Raw genomic sequence first — 17,264 nt, forward strand, 5'->3', positions numbered from 1 at the left:
CGTGTGGGAAATTCAGTGGCAATGCTTTTCTTGTTTCTGTTGGACCACCAATGATATTGCTGGTGAGGTCACTGGTCAACCAATTTCTCAGTCTTTTGAGAGCACCAATGAATAACAGCACAGTAATGCTCAATCTTAATAATGCTGCCAGTTTTGCTTACTATAATGTGCTGACAAGCACAAAAATATGTCCTATTTCACTGACTTGATTTAACGAAAAGAGTTAATGGTTCACAATTGCCACCAAACAGAATTTCAATTTTATAGGTAATGTAACCGATAATAACTTAATTAGATACCGGCTTTACTAAATGGATTGAAATGTTGTGTTTCGCGTCCATCAATTTGCAGTGACGAAGAGAAAAAAAACATTCTCTCACGTATAAACCACTAAAAACTTGTTGTTCTATTTTAGAAATTCTAGAGTATTTTTAATTTTGTAATTTTGTTGGTCTAATTTAGAAAATTGTCACAGTTTTGCACTTGGAATAAACCAATAAAAGTATCCCAAAAAAAGAATTGAAAGAATAGAAAGAAGACGAAGAATAAGCTTATATGCACCATCCACAAAATTCACAATAGAAGAATTGGAAAACCACTGTTGGCTATGAATCAACCACTAATCACACTTGTACATGTAGTTTAATTCTAATGGGAAAAATGACTCTTCATCAATGGTGTAGTAGACAGTTAACTCAATAACAATTTTGTGGGGTTCATCAGGGAATAGTTAAACCCACTCTATAACAAAACCATCATGAAACTAGACATCCATAGTTGCATCACTACTTAGTGTCTCCTACTTCACCACAGAGCACATCAGACCAATGAGAAGCCATGATAATCAGTGTCCGGCCATTGCAACTGCATCGTCTTTGGCATGGTAATGAAGAGGCACAAGGTAAGAGAGAGGACTTTCTAAACACTCATTCTCCGCTCGACTTAAGGGTGGATGAGGAGCCTAGCAATTTTATTGCCCAGTGCAGGTTTGAGATCAGTGATGATCAGTGATGTGGTCTTGTCCCCAACTATTTTGCTACGCTAATGTACGACAGATGGAGCTCTTGTACAGTGACCATCCATTTTCAATGCTCCTAATGCTTCCCATGCCTATATTTTCTGTCAACGTGACAAAAAGGATATTGGTTATGTTCTTTTCATAGATAAATGATGAAAGCTGAAATATTATTTCACTTTTAGTAACTATCTAATGGTATAAATAAGGTTGAACTGATATATGAAAACTTTTGAAAAAACTAGAGGTTTTAGTACTTTGGAAAACATACATGCAAAAGCGAAGAAATAGTCTGCGTAAAATAATCTAGCGTATTTTTTCTCTCTCGTCTTATACGTGTTTGAATAAGAAGGGATGCCTTATAGTATTGTTATAGGCAACTCTCTGGATTGAATTATTGTCTGAGGTGACCCTTGACTTGATTATTTACTGTTGAATACGTTTTATGCCACTGAAGAAAATTTTTCCCAGAAAAAAAGGTTAATTATTGTAGATAAAGGGACGTGATCCCTAGGTGACAGACATTCTATTGCCGCGTTTGGCATGGGAAAAAGGAGGGCTTAGTTATCCGGCGTACAAAATGTAGTGATAGATTAGTATATGATTAATTAATTATTAAATAAATATAAAATAAACTAATATGATTATTAAATAAATATAAAATATACTAATATGATTTTTAAAGCAACTTTTTTACTGAAATTTTTTTTAAAAAATACACCATTTAGCAGTTTAGAAAGCATGCGCGTAAAAATCGGGAGAATATAGGGTTAGAAAGAAAAGTGCGGAACGTGGCCCAGGTCATTGTAGTGACATGTACACAAACTATGTGTTAATTATTTTTCACTGAATTGGTGGAATAAAAGTTAGTAAAATTAATTGCAAGCATTGAGAATAATTTAAATTTTGAAGCAATTTCAGGTTTTGATGTGTTGACCAGCATGCACTATGCCACACAAAATGAGAACCTGCCATGTCCAAACAGTACGACCAACTGATCAGCATCCATGATGAAACCGACACTCTAGATGCTTCGCATGCCTATGTTTTCGGAGCTAATACAGACAGATGGGACAAGATCTATTCTCTCTTGGGTCTTGGATAGCTAGAGATATGTTCAATCCCTTTTGAACGACAAGCAGATTGAACTTAAATCTGAATCAATTTAACATAATATGAACAGAGCAATGCTCCTATGGATTTTGATTTTTATTTAGTTTTGAGAGATGCAGGGTGTGGATCTTACTGGTTCATACTACATTACTACTGCTAACATGGTTAATGTTTAGATTGGAGTTAGTAAATTATTTGTTAACTCTGAGAATTCACTCGGTTCGTGTGAGCGATTCGGTGACATTTCTCTTGTCTCTTGTTGAACCACCAATCAAATGGTATTGCCATGAGGTCACTGGTCAACCGGTTTTCAGTCTTGTGAGAGCACCAATGAACACTAGCAGAGTCATGCTCAATCTTAATAATACGACCAACTTTGCCGACTAATGTGGTCACAAGCAAAATAAAATAAAATATGTCTTTGTTTCACTGACTTGATTGACAAAAAAAGGTACACCATCGCCACCAAGTAGAAGAATTTCAATTTTAAAGATCACGTGATCCATCACTTCCACGTAGCTTTGCCTAAATGGATTAAAATGCTATGCTTGAAGTTCATCAATTTGCAGCGACCGAGAGAAGAAAAACATTTTTTTCTCGTTCATGCCAATTAGTCACTCTTCACCATGTGGTGGTGCTGAGGACATGGCGTGTTAGAACTCAATCAAATCTCGAATACTAGCGAAGAGTAAGCTGTCTAACACTCCCGATGATAGAGTAGTAGATCGGTGATCGTCTACGGCTAGCACTCCCGATGCTTCACATGCCTATCCACGTTTTCTACCAACATTAACAAATGGAGCTATTTGCTTCTCTTAGATCTTGTTTTTGTTTGGTCAAACATATGTCCAGTCTTTTTAGGAATGGAACGGAGATTGAATTAATATTCCAACCAATCCAAGTTTATACGTAGGGTTAGGAAAAGTTGTTTTCAGGTTTAGCAAGAAATATGTTATATCCAACCTACATTACATTTTGGATTGGGTTTGGATGTATAATTCTACTTCAGCCCTACAAGATAGACTATTTTTAAGACAAAATTGATAAACTGGTTGTGAGGGTTTAATGATTGTGAGGGTTTAAAGACTAAAATACCTTAATAAGAAAAAAGTGGTATGTAGGGACATGCTAAAAGGTAGAGGCTAGTAATGATTTTTCCTCGTCCACATCAGTAACACCAGCTTATTTTATAAACGTATGTACAAAGGCAGAGTCAATTATGGTTTCTTCATTAATACTAGAAAATATATTTTTAGTACTCTACTTTTCTTTTAATCTACCTCACGCGACATTTTTTTCTTTCTAAGCTGTTGCCATACATAACAATTATTTTTCTCGCTCCTCACTTCTCTCTCCCCCATATCTTCTTATTTGCTCATGTTGCACCGGAGAGAGCCAGCTAGCTAACAGTTATCATCGTACATTCCCTATCACTAACGCACATTCAATGAACGAAACTTCTTGCAAAACGTACGGTGGTTGGGTGGTGGGGCCGGGCAGCGCAGTGGGTCCGTTTCGTGCGTGTTTTCTTTGTTTTGTTTTCTTTTTTATTTGTGTGTGAATTTTTGATTTATTTTCTATTTTTTCTGTTCGACGTTTGCAGGGAGGAGGGACGGACGGAACGACGAAACTCCTTCTCTATTAAACAATTAAACTGGATAAGGATTTGGAAACTAATTAAAATCCAACTACGGAAAATAATTCAATTGCCACGACCTCATCTGAAGTCCAGTTGTAGCAACTGAAAAGACTATTTCTCACCCCTTCATGAGCAGTTGTGTTCTTTTTATACTTGAAAGATGAAAGACTATTTGATTTTTGATAGCTATTTTGATGGTATAAATGATGGCATTAAATATTATAAAGTTAATAATCTACTTTAGAAAGACACTTATATATATATAATTTTTTTTAAAAAAAACAAACCGTTTACTCATTTGAGAAGCGTGCATGCAAACGTCAAAAATAATCTCGCCAAAATAATATTTTGCATTTTTTCTCATGTCTTATACATGGTTGAATAGGAAGGGATGTCTTATAGGCAACTCTCTATATTGAATTACTGCCTGAGCTCACTCTTGATATGATTATCTACTGTTGAATATGATTTATTCCACTCAAGAACATTTTGCCCAGCAAAAAAGTGGTTAGTTATTAGTCCGTTTTCTCACTATTGTAGTATATTTTTCTCAAACGCGCAAAAAATTTGCACGTTAATATATTAGATAGAAAGAGTTTTGAAACATGACGCCTAGAGGCCTAATGGGCCCTACGCTGAGACTCAAAAAAGAAAACCGAAGCAACTAAACTAGAAGACTCCAAAACAAACGCAACTCCAGGAGAAAGGGAAGGGGTAGGCCCACTCTACACACCTAAGAGGCCCCCAAGGTGGCGACGCTGGCGGCAGACCACATTTGACCCACCGAAACAACGAGATCCTTAATTGCTTGGACGGAAGACAATGCCTAGTCGAAATTCTGCGGTTCTGCTCATTCCACAGATTGGTTGACACACACTATTGTAGTATACAGGGACGTGATCACTACCTAGGAGATTGGTTGACACTACAGAAACAATGTGTTATTTATTTTCACTGATTTGGTGAAATACAAGTTAGTAAGATTAATTATAAGCACTAAGAATAATATAAATTTTGAAGCATTTCCAAGTTCATTGTACTATGGTGACCATATGAGCATCCATGCCAAAACCAAACACTTTTGATGCTTGGCATGCCTATGTTGTCAGAGCCGATACAGACAGATGGGACAAGATCCATTCTCTCTTGGGTCTTGGATAGGTAGAGATATATTCAGTCCATTTTGAAAAAAAAAATTGAACTTAAATGCCAATAAAATTAAGATAAAATGAACATGGCAGTGCTCCTACAGAATTTTGATTTTTAGTTACCTTTGACCAAATGGTGTTTATCACGCCATTCTGAGAGATGCAGGGTGTGGATCTTACTGGTTCATACTACTGCTGACATGGTTAATATTTAGATCGGAGTTGGTAAATTATTTGTTAACTGAGTGAATTCACTCGGTTTCGTGTGGGCGATTCAGTGACATTTCTCTTGTCTCTTGTTGAACCACCAATGGTATTGCCCATGAGGTCACTGGTCAACCGATTTTGATAGTGTTGTGAGAGCACCAATTAACACTAGCAGAGTAATCATCAATCATAATAATATGCCCAATTTTGCTGAGTAATGTGGTGACAAGCAAACAAAAAATGTCTTGTTTCGCTAACTTGGTTGGCCAAAAAAGGTACTAAGGCTCACAATTACCACCAAGTAGAAGAATTTCAATTTTAAAGATCACGTGACCGATCACATATATGCATCTTTTTCTAAATGGATTAAAATGGTTGGTTTGAGGTTCATCAATTTGCAGTGGCGAAGAGAAGAAAAACATTTTTATCACATACATGCTAATTAGTCACTTTTCAGCATGTTGTGGTGATGAGAACATGTTATGTTAGAACTCAACCAAGTCTCGAACTCTAGCAAAGAGCAAGCTGGCTAACACTCCCGTTGGCAGAGCGGTAGATTGGTGATTGTCTATGGCTAGCACTCCCGATGCTTCAGATGCCTATCCATGTTTTCTACGACAAATAGAACTCTTTGCTTCTCTCAGATCTTGTTTTAGGTTTGGTCGACATATGTCCAATCCTTTTCAGGTTGACATATAGCACGGAGATTGAATTAAAATTCCAACCAATCCAAGTTTATATATAGGATTGGGATGGGACATGTAGTTTTTAGATTTAGCAAGAAGCGTGTTATACCCAATCTACATCCGCTTTTGGATTGGGTTTGGACGTATGGTTCTACTTCAGCCCTACAAGATAGACTATTTTTAAGATGAAATCGATAAACTGATTGTGACGTTTTAAAGACTAAAATACCATTCTTAATAATAACAAAGTGGTACGTAAGGACACGTTCAAAGGTAGAGGCTAGTATTGATATTTTCCTCATCCACGTCAGTAACACCAACTCATTTTATAAATGTATGTTCAAATGTATAGTCAGGTATGTTTTCTTCATTAATACTACAAAATATATTTTTATTACTCTTATTTCTTTTTAATCTATCTCATCCAACAAAATTTTCTTAAATAAATAGGAAGAGTGGAGTCTAAACTATCGTTATGCATTACAACCGTCTCCTCACTTCTCTTTCCTCTATGTCACCTTATTTGCTTACGTGGTATTGGAGAGAGTTAGCTAGTAATTACCATTGTATATGCCATAACACTAACAGACAATCAATGGATGGAACTTCTTTGCGAAACTAACGGGACAAAAGAAGAGTTGTTAAATGGCTTAGGGCATGTACAATAGTGAGACGATGGCCATCTATATACCTCCATATTAGATTAATCATCCTACGTGGCATCATTAACTAAACAAAAATTTGGACGTTCTCTTTTCGTTCGTCTACTGCTTGGGCACGTGCTACCACGTTGCATGCAATATTTTCTAGAGAAAACGTTATGCATTGGTTACATGCAACAAATACAAGATATAAAAAATAGTATACTAAATATTATACAGACAAAGAAATAGGCTATCCATTGTATAAATGATCTATTTAGATGTCCGTGTATATCTAACAGAACGATTGTCAATATTGTACATGTCCTTGGAGTTAAAGTTTTTTTTTGGAGGAACCGCGTATACAATAAACTTAATCTTCAGAGAACCACTGACGTAATTACTGTTCAAACTGGAGTTAATTCATGATTCATTAATTTAGAGTAAATCAACACTGTGCAGTACAGGAAAAAACGAAAGATAAGAATAAATATAGACAGAAGCGAAAGAATAGAATAATATCTGCATAAACGAAACGCATGTTTATCGAATCGTGTGTGCCTCTATTCTCTCTCATCTTGTTTTTGACCGGTGGACATATGTCCAATCCCTTTTAGAATGGAAAGGAGATTGATTTACAATCCCGACCAATCCATGTTTATCGGACGACTTCTTTTTTGTTTTCCAATGTTGAAATACGGGTCTCCATTTGTAATCTATCCGACGACTTCTTTTTCGTTTCCAATGGTTTAAACGTGGGACTTCATTTGTAATCTGTTCGATGACTTTTTTATGTTTTCCATTGTTCCAAATGTGAGATTTCATTTGTAATCTATATGACAACTTTTTTTTTGATTTTTATACTCTGCTTGGCTAAAGGAGTGATCGTTTAAAAAAGCCAAACAAAATATTCTTAAACGAAAAATAATATATAAATAACTTTTTTAGCTTTTAGTGATTTAAAACATAAGGCTGAAAATAAACTACGCTGAAAAATCTAAAATCTTTTAAATGTCATCTTATAAGCATAAAAAAAGCAAAAAAGGTAGAGTTATAATCCAAGCCTCTCCTTCCTGGAAACTGACGGTGCATATTACTCATTCTACATTAATGGTCCAAGTAATAAACAAGACACCGGTCAGCCTGGATACCAGTTTACCACTGACCCGGATCACTTCTGCCGGGTCGCGGAAACCCCACGCAAGTGCGCTGTGCCTATTCCCGTCAAGTAGTGATTTTCCGTTGTGAGTTTCACAAAACCGATGTATTTTAGGAAAAACACGTTTTAAAGTTATTAACCAACTTAAAACTAAGGGTGGTGGTACGATAGAAGGCTATAAGCTAGCTATAAGCATACTTTAAGGATATAATGGTAGCGGACTACTAATTTGTAGCCATAGATTTTAAGACACGTGTGTATAACAGGTGAGACCGAATATTAACTATATAGTATATAACTATGTATGAATTGACTATTAAGTTAGATTTAGAGCCAACCATTGACTATACTATTGAAATTGCTCTAATCGGGCCTGCCGGTTATATTAAAGTAGGCTGATCCACTCAATTTGCCAATTGATCCAGATAATCCAACCATTATACGGAGCTAATTGGCTCAACCACTCAATTACGTTTTGCTTGCCGCCATGGAAAAGGGTCATCTTTTCGCGCTGTACAAACGGTATAACTTATATAAAATTTTTATTACGTATTCTTAGTTATCTTAAAAAAAACTAAAAAAATAAAATAGAAGACCCTGAATCGACTCATAAATTAAGATTGTAAATTTAAATTTTGCTTATAAACATAAGCCAAAGCAAAACGATGGGTGGAGAGCTGGACAACTGCAATGCAGCTAGCCGACCTGACCTTTATTTTTAGAACAATATAGTGTGGGGTATTCGCTCAGCTTGCTCATTCTTAATTTTTTTTTTGTATTTTTAGATTTATGATTAGTTCCAAAGGTGAATCATCAATAAGTTTTTTTGCAAGACCATCGGAAACTTTAATAAAGTAGATGGTTTTTTGAGTATTTGTGGCCAAACAGGGTTGCTGCACGTTAGTCAAAGATGACGGCCAGCGACAACCTACTGGTTGTCGTCGGCACATATTTTCTACCGATACGGGTCCCTTTTTCTTCAATTTCGCTCCCAGTGATACGAGTCGATTTATGGATTCTCATTATAGGCTCTGGAAGTCTTATACTTGTCTACGATAAATTTACTGCTACGCCCGTTTCATGATGTTAGGATTTTTAGCATTTGCTAAGTTAACATGAATATTAATAGATATAAATAATATAAATTAGCATTACATAGATATATGCAGAAACAAAACGTCTTACGGTATGAAACGAAGAGTATCTCTTAATACGTTATATAGCCGGGATGACAAATTAATAATAAAAAAATTTAGCTCCTCTTGATACCCTAACAAAACGAAAATTTTGAGAAATTGTATGGTAGCTGAGATTGTATCCAGACGTACCAAATTTTCTAGGTAAAGTTTTAATACATTTTCATATCAAGTACCGCCAGGTACGCAACTTTGGGTCTGTTTGGGGGCGGTTCATAACTTCTGAGAATCTATAGTTACAGATTCTAAAAAATAAACTAAGACCCTGTTTAGAGGCATTTGCAATGACAAATGACAAAAGTTTTGGCATTGTATTTTTGCGAGTTGGTGTTTAGAGACATGTAAAAGTTGCCATTTTTTGATAAAAGTGAGAGGTGTTCCGCGACCCTATGTACTTTTTAGTGAAATTTGCTACTTTAGACTGCCAAATGCCAAATGCAAAGTTGTCATTTTCTTACCCCTAGTGTTTAGATCCATTTTGCCATTTTGAGGGATCTAAACAGGGCCTAACCATCCAAAAGTTGGAGAAAGAAGTTGGGTTTAAAAGTTTTTCCAGATTCTTAGAAATTAGCCTCCAAACCGTTGTTTCTCGGAATCTAAAACTCCTAAAAAGACCCTTTTACACAATATAAGTGGTATCTCCTGTTATTTTTTTCAAAAATGACAAAACTGCTCAGCTATATAAGGTCCAAAACACCTCCAAACCGGCCACGTGAAAACGGAAGAAATACCCTACTCACAGACGACATGACGATGAGGCTGCATTGCCTGATAGTGATCCTGCTTCTCTGCGGCAGCAGCATCGTTCGTCCAAACCATGCTGCGGGCGGTACTTCCACCGGCTGTAAGTTCCAGCAGATCATTACTTAATTATAAACTCAGCTCGTTGTTTCAAGTGTTTAATGAAATATTCGATCAAACGACTGATGTAACACTTATTTCTAGAAACTGTTTGCTTATTATATAGACGCAACCTACTGATTGTCAGTACCTCCTAGAACTAGATATACCAACATGTAGATGCGCTAATTATGTATTTCAAGATGTTCTAAAACCGAAGAATATTTCAGCTAAACCGTTCGATGTGACCCTAGAGTCGGATACCAAGAATGTTCATCCAAACACGGGCCGGGTTCAATTTTTCATATTCGAATTTCCCACCAGAAAACCTATCCACAAATTAATCCCCTGAGCCAAACACAATAAAACTTTAGTCTGAAGATTCAAATCGAGAAATTCTCTGAGTTCAAACCATGAATTTAAATTACCAAATATCCATGTCCTCGGATTTAAACACCCGAAAACATATTCATGTTTTGTTCCTGGTTGTCAAGCAACCTAACAAATACATCGATACCTCCGCCAGCATCCACGGGTATCTCACCCTGCTCTGTTTAATTAACATGTATTGTTCTTCATGGAACCTCTAATTTTTACCGTCAACTTATGGACATGGCATATAGTCCTTGCCCCTACTTGTTCTTTGCATCTGCACAATTTCGAGGAATTGCAATACCCCATTCATATAATCTTGGGTTAGACGACTCCCATGCATCCAAACATGGTTATATTGTAATTTAAAAAAATACAGATTAGTTTCTATCTTATATATAATGGCTCCACATTAAGAGCCATCGCAGATGTTCCGGTGTACGTTATCAGTAGCGGCACCGCATTGAAATGTATGAGCATTTTTCTCGTACTTAAGGAGGTACCATTGTTTCTTTATGTAAAGTAATTTTACGTAGAAAACAATGGTACCTCCTGGTACCTTCAATCAAATTGCTCGTCGTATATAGATGTGCGGACATTAACGTTTCAAAAATGTTGATACCACGTACTAGTAGGGGTTGATATATATATATAGCTGGTTCCGTGTTAATTTAGGTGGTTTATGATTGTTAACTTATATACAGAAGAGGAGAAAGTGACGTCCACTTTTGATTCCAATTATTGCAGGTAGCAACGACCCACGTCAATCAAATCTGCCTTGTCCACCAACATATAAATCTCCTCCGTGTAACAAACCCCCTTGCCGCTCCATGAATCAGGCGCCCGCCGAGCAGCAACGGCAAGCGCACCTCCCATAATTTAAGTAGCGTACCATCCCTACATACAAGGGGCATCTTGTGTTTCCCAAATGAACATTATATTTGTAGTGAGCAATTTTGTAGTTATTCAGTAAGTACTGAGAGGTGCCAAGAGATACTAAAATTTTACATTAAAATTTAAAATTTTGGTATCTCCTTTTACCTTCTCAAGAACTGTAAAATTTTTTATTTTTAGTTAATGTCATCTTTGCTCTTCACTCCTACTCCTGTGATCGTATCAAGCAAAACTATATACACCCTCCGTCCTGAATGTTTAACGCCATTAATTTTTTTATACACGTTTGACTATTTATCTTATTCAATTTTTTTAAAATATCTAAAGCTATATGCATAAAATTATATTTAACAATAAATGAAATGATATAAAAATATTATACATGTTCCAAGTTAAGTCTGAATCTTGTCAGGCTTTTTGACATTCATGGCTGCTCCCATGGTTGTTGCTGGCCTGGATCTTATGCCTGGTTGAAGCTAATTCGTAGGTGCACGGATACCACTGTAGCTTTTACCAGGCACTATACTGAGATTACATAAGTTCAAGATGAAGAAAGAAAGTATTTTTGTTCTAATCGGTCAGCCCATCACCGAAGATTCATATGTGACGTGCGCACATTATGGTGTCATTGATGATAATATACATCTAAAAATAAATTTAATCAGAACTTATCATTGACAGGCCAACATTACGGCCGGTCATATATGAGTTTTAAGTCCAACAAGATGACTCATCTACGACGGGCACATGCTACGCTGCTTCGCAGATGATTTAATACGCATTGACCAATTGTTGACCATCTTTTATGGTTCGGCCATGTACACTCCACGTTCTCAGAACCATTCCCATTGGTGACGGGCCAGCCATATTGAGGTTTGACAGAGCCCAAGATATTATTCATCCTGACGGTATAAAGAGATTATATGTTTTGGTGCTTAGAAAGCGCGATTTAGATATTGTTGAGGCAAGTTTTGATGTCATTTGTAACTAGCATGATACCTTGTTGCAAAGCAACATGTGGAATGGAACGAGGCACCATCCTATGCTAGTTCATAATTTGGGGACTAACAGAGTTACAGGCAACAAGAACAGACATGCAGCTAGTTAACCGAGTAGCAAAATCATTGGATCAATGGAGTACAGAAAGTAGGAGAGGGAGCGGTTGCCATAGTTTTGCTGGAGAGAGAGAGAGGCGATCGTCGTGCCGCCGTGGAGAGAAGTGTCATCACCAGCTGCATGCCAAGCTCTTGGGAGAGAGGTGAAACGTGATGGAGGGCCGGGGTGCTCGGCTAAATCCAGTCTCTCCTATAACCCTCAACTTGTCCGAACTTGTAGTGGTGGCAACGGCCTGGAGGACAGTTGATATCAGCGGCAGCGTTATTGTCATCGGAGAGGACAAGTTAGAAGTAAGGGGAGAGTGAGGACGGCTCGCTTGGTTTATTATGTGTTCTAGTTAATTAGAAAAATATCACCTGCAATGTAACATATTATATATGCGTCGGTTTAGTATAAAATTGGTACCGGTTTCTCAACAGAGCCATCACCTAAAGTTGCTCAAAAATACACATTTTCTATATTATTAATTTTTCATCCCGCAGGGGTCAAAAGGTTCTGGCTTTGGATGAAATTGCACACATGAGGCATCACATATTAGAGGTAGGCCTGTCAATACTTCTAACCCATACCTAATTTTGTATCTGGATGTAATTCAATGCTTTATTTTGAATAAAAATGAGACAATAATCTTAACTACCGAAAAAATACAATGATGAATACCAGCACTACATTACTAGAGCCTTTAGATACATTGTATCTACTACCTTGAGGTACTTTTCAAGGATGATAAAAAAAATCTATATTACTAGCTTTAGCAAGTGAACTTCAATAATGTTCATTACATTTCGTCAGTTGACCAGTGCGTAGTATTTTTCCTTGGTGAATATCATCTCAGCGTAAACATCATCCATTGTTGGTCGATCTTTTGGTGATGGCTCTGTGCACAGCAACCCAAGTTTAGCCAATCGTATGGCACAATTTTGTATTTCAACCACATCATCATCTTGCTCTTCACCTTCATGACATTCAGTGAGAGTGGGTTCTAAGATGTCCTTGATTTGGTGTGGAAATGCTGACTCTACGAAGCTGTGAAGGTCCATTCCATCCTGAAACATTTCATCAGTTGGGCGCTTTCCAGTGATCATCTCTAGAAGAATGATCCCAAAACTGTATACATCACCCTCAGTTGAGATTTTTCCGCCCATGCCATACTCTGCAGTCAATATTGTTCATGATATTGATTAGTCAAGATATGATATAATTTCCCGTCACTTTTATGATAGACAATGATAAAACATTTGGTATGAAAAAAATAAGAATGATGCTTGTGTTCACCTGGCGCAATGTATCCAATTGATCCTCTCAGTCCAGCAGTGCTCGATGAATTATCACGGCTTATAAAGTTGTTTTGAAGAAATTTTGCAAGTCCAAAGTCACTAAGACATGCAGTCATATCATCATCCAGAAGGACATTGCTTGGTTTCAAATCGCAATGAACCAAAGGAGGAGTGCATCGATTATGAAGATAGTCTAATGCAGCAGCAATGTCTACAGCTATTCTTATTCTTGAACCCAAACTCAATTGCTTTGTAGGTCTTTGACTATAAGCTTTTGGATGGACCCAGCTTTCGAGATTGCCGTTAGTCTTGTACTCAAGAATAAGTGCCTTGAATTCATTTCCAGATGGATCATAGGTTGAGCATAGGCTAATCACTTTTATAAGATTGCGGTGTCGAATGTTCTTCAGTGCCTCACATTCAGCAAAAAAGTTATTTGGTGCTCCATTTTGGTCAAGTCTAAACACTTTAATTGCAACGTTGTGTTCATCAAACTTCAACCGACCTTTATATACCAATCCAAAATTTCCCGATCCAACGAGATTCATTGAAGAGAAACCATCTGTTGCTTTGTACAGATCATTGTAGGATAATTTGTTGAAATGCCTAAATGAATCGGTGAGGATCATTAACTTAGGTCCATTTCTCTTCTTCAGAAGAATGATGACAACAGATGCCAAGGATACTATAAGAACAGTAGTGACTGGAATCACTACAATTAGAATATAGCGTGTCTTATTCTTTCTGGTTGAAAGAACCTCGCAAGGTGGTAATTTTAGCATTGGAGAACTTGCACACAACATTTTATTTCCTTCAATAAACACGTCGCTTGAATTTGCAAACACACCTCCATTAGGAACAGGTCCCTCAAGATTATTGAAGGATAAATTGAGAGTGTGTAAAAACTCAAAAGACTGAAAATATGTTGGGATTTCACCGGACAAGTTATTTTCAGAAAGATCCATCTCATTGATGCCTCTTAATTGGATAAGAGAATTTGGGATTCTTCCTTGTAGAAAATTTGACTCCAGGTTGACCGATTCTAAAAGAAGGCACTGCCCAAGAGAGGAAGGAATTTCACCAGATAATTGGTTGTGTGATATGTTAAGTGAATTAAGATTAATCAACCTGCCAATCTCCGGTGGAATTTGACCAGTGAGTTGATTGTAGGATATGTCCAATCCTTCCGAGAGTGTAGAAATAGAAAACAAATCAGATGGTATGCTTCCACTGAGGCTGTTTCTTGAAAGGTTTAGTTTTACCAGATTTCTGCATCTTGATAAACTAGAAGGTATTTGCCCAGTCAAATAGTTCTCCTGAAGATAAATTTTGGTAAGCTGGACTAATTTTCCAATTGATTGAGGGATTTCTCCAGAAAGCCTATTGTAAGATAAGCTCAGGATTGACAAGTTTCCAAGATTTACAAGTGTACTAGGAATTTTGCCAGAAATCATATTATAATCCATTTGAAACACAGTCAGACTAGAGAGTTTCTCTATATCTGATGGTATGCTGCCAGAAATTTGGTTTTGTATTAGAATAAGTACCTTTAGCCCTTTTGGAAGATTGGCAATAGAGGCAGGAATTATTCCCTGCAGATTGTTTCTGTCTAACCACAGATTATCTAACAGTGTGCAATTTGCTAGGGATGACATGAAACTCCAATCTCCAGCCTCAAGTTTATTGTCACCAAGATCTAAATAAGTTAATCTGGAAAGGGATCCTAGCGAAGGGATAACACCAGTAAATGAGTTTTTGCGAAAATAAATCGTTTCCAGATTTAAAGCGTTGGCCAATGAAGTGGGAATTTCTCCTTCAAACTGGTTTCCTTCTAGTATCATGTTCATGAGATTTGGAAGGGTGTAGCCAATATTTGTAGGAATTCTCCCAGAAAGTCGGTTGGCTCCAAAGTTAAGATAGGTAAGACTCGAGATTCTGTAAATTCCTAGTGGAACAGTGCCTGATAATTTGTTGTAACTTAGGTCTAGTATCTGCAAGCTAGAAAGCTTGCTTATGCTCTCTGGAATTGTTCCTTGCAAGTTGTTTCCAGAGAGCGTCAGAGTAGATAGGGAAGGAAGGTTCGCAATTGAGGTCGGTATCGCACCGGAGAGGTTGTTACCTGTCAAGCTAAGATAGCGCAGTGAAGATGCAAGCGAGAACATAGGAATAGACCCAGAAAGTTTGTTGGATGACAGATCTATGTAAGAAATGGCTGTGCTGTTGAACAGAGAAGGAGGTATCTCTCCACTCAGGCTATTGTTCTGCAGATTCACCCATACAAGAGTTCTGCGACTCTGAAAAAGCTGAGGAATGGTGCCAGTGAGCTTGTTGTTTGGAATGAACAGTGCAGAAAGGTTGGAAAGCTGACCGATTTCTAGTGGAATGCTGCCATGAATATTGTTGTCGCTAAGGATGATTTGCTGAAGAAACGAACACTGAGCAAGACCAGGAGGGATCTGACCTTCGATGGAGTTGCTGAACAGGTCGACGATCTCGAGGAGAGAGCACGATGATATGGTCTCCGGTATCTCACCGGTAAGAGAATTCACGCTGAGGTTGAGATACCTTAGCCGGGTTAGCTGCCCAACCTCTGGAGAGATCGTGCCGTTGAGCTGGTTGCCGGGCATGTGGAGTCTGGAGAGGAAGCTAAGGCCGGCAACGCAAGGAAAAATCTGGCCGGCGATGCTCTGTGACTCGAGGTCTAATGCAAGAACCCTGGATGGATTGCTCTTGCTGCATGTGACTCCGTTCCAGTCGCACACTGCAAGAGATGCGTTTCCCCATGAGGCTAGTGCTCCGGAGGGGTCGTGGAGCTGGGACTTGAGGCAGAGAAGGGCCTTGCGATCGGCAATGGAGTCGTCGTTGATTTGAGCTGAGACAGACAAAGGATTCAGGAGATGGATGAACGCCAGAAGCAGAAGAGGAAGAAGAAGCTGCGACTCCATGCTTTGTGGTGTCTATTCTTGGTTAATTAATTTCTGAACATGCACCGGCGTTGGAGACAGCTGGTCCATATAGGAGATTAATACTTCCGTTTGATTATTCAATCATATTCGTACATCGTCTCGCCGCTATTTCTGAGTGCCGGCCTGTACTTACGTTTGATTATTCAATCAGATATTTCTGTTGACCATGGTTTGGAAACGTATTTCTGAGTGGTCTTTACAAAAAAATATGGAACTGAGGGTGATGTAGTCATCATGAGTACGTCTGCAATTTGGACTAAGATGACGGTCGCAAATGCTCTGAGCACTCTGCTACTCACTGGCATGATTGTGCCAAAACCAAAACGTTATATTTATAAAAAAACTGTGAATAAATCTTTTATATACGTATTCTTTACGATTTATAAAACCAGTGCTAGAAAATAAACTTTGATAAGAAAACCTCAAAATTAACTTCAAATTTATTGTAAAAGTTTAAATTTAAGGGTGACGAATTTCTATATGATCTTGCCAATGGACTAGCACTACAGCAAAATTCAATATGACAATATTGAATTATTCAATACTACTGACTAATTTGGCCACAGATGTCTACAAAGAAAAATCCGTACTTTCATATTCACATTTACATACATTTGCATAAAAAGACATTTAGATTTAATATTCCCATTAGTATTGACACAACGGTTGGCAAAATTTGGACCTTTATTTTAGAAAAAGCTGGTCAAGTAGGCAGTCATTGCATTGCTATGGAGATGTATATGTGGGCTAGCTAATTAAGCTACTGTCCAGTCGTGTCTCTATCGGCGTCGACTAGTCCGCCTTGTTGTGACAGTAGTCCGTTTTGGCCAAACATGATATAGAGATAGATAGACCCAGAATAGATGAGGTTTATATGTTAATGACACTTACTGCATATATAAGATTGCAGAGGATATTAACCCCATGATACATCCTTCTAAGTATGACACCGTTGTCATCTACTACCCCTTGTGTTTTTATTTAACCCATTAACT

The 17,264-nt window shown here is 37.6% G+C and overlaps 1 protein-coding gene across 1 annotated transcript; it reads right to left on the bottom strand.

Annotated features, from left to right (window-relative positions):
* Positions 1-12,570: 12,570 nt before the first annotated feature.
* On the bottom strand, positions 12,571-16,292 carry LOC102722907 (probable LRR receptor-like serine/threonine-protein kinase At3g47570). Its single transcript, XM_006663546.3, has 2 exons — positions 13,302-16,292; positions 12,571-13,179 (listed from the first exon to the last, which is right to left on the bottom strand). Exons 1-2 carry the CDS (start codon positions 16,246-16,248, stop codon positions 12,815-12,817), a joined length of 3,312 nt encoding a protein of 1,103 aa, XP_006663609.1. The 5' UTR covers positions 16,249-16,292; the 3' UTR covers positions 12,571-12,814.
* Positions 16,293-17,264: the final 972 nt, after the last annotated feature.

This window comes from Oryza brachyantha, chromosome 11, assembly GCF_000231095.2.
Source record: "Oryza brachyantha chromosome 11, ObraRS2, whole genome shotgun sequence".
Taxonomy (NCBI): Eukaryota; Viridiplantae; Streptophyta; class Magnoliopsida; order Poales; family Poaceae; genus Oryza; species Oryza brachyantha.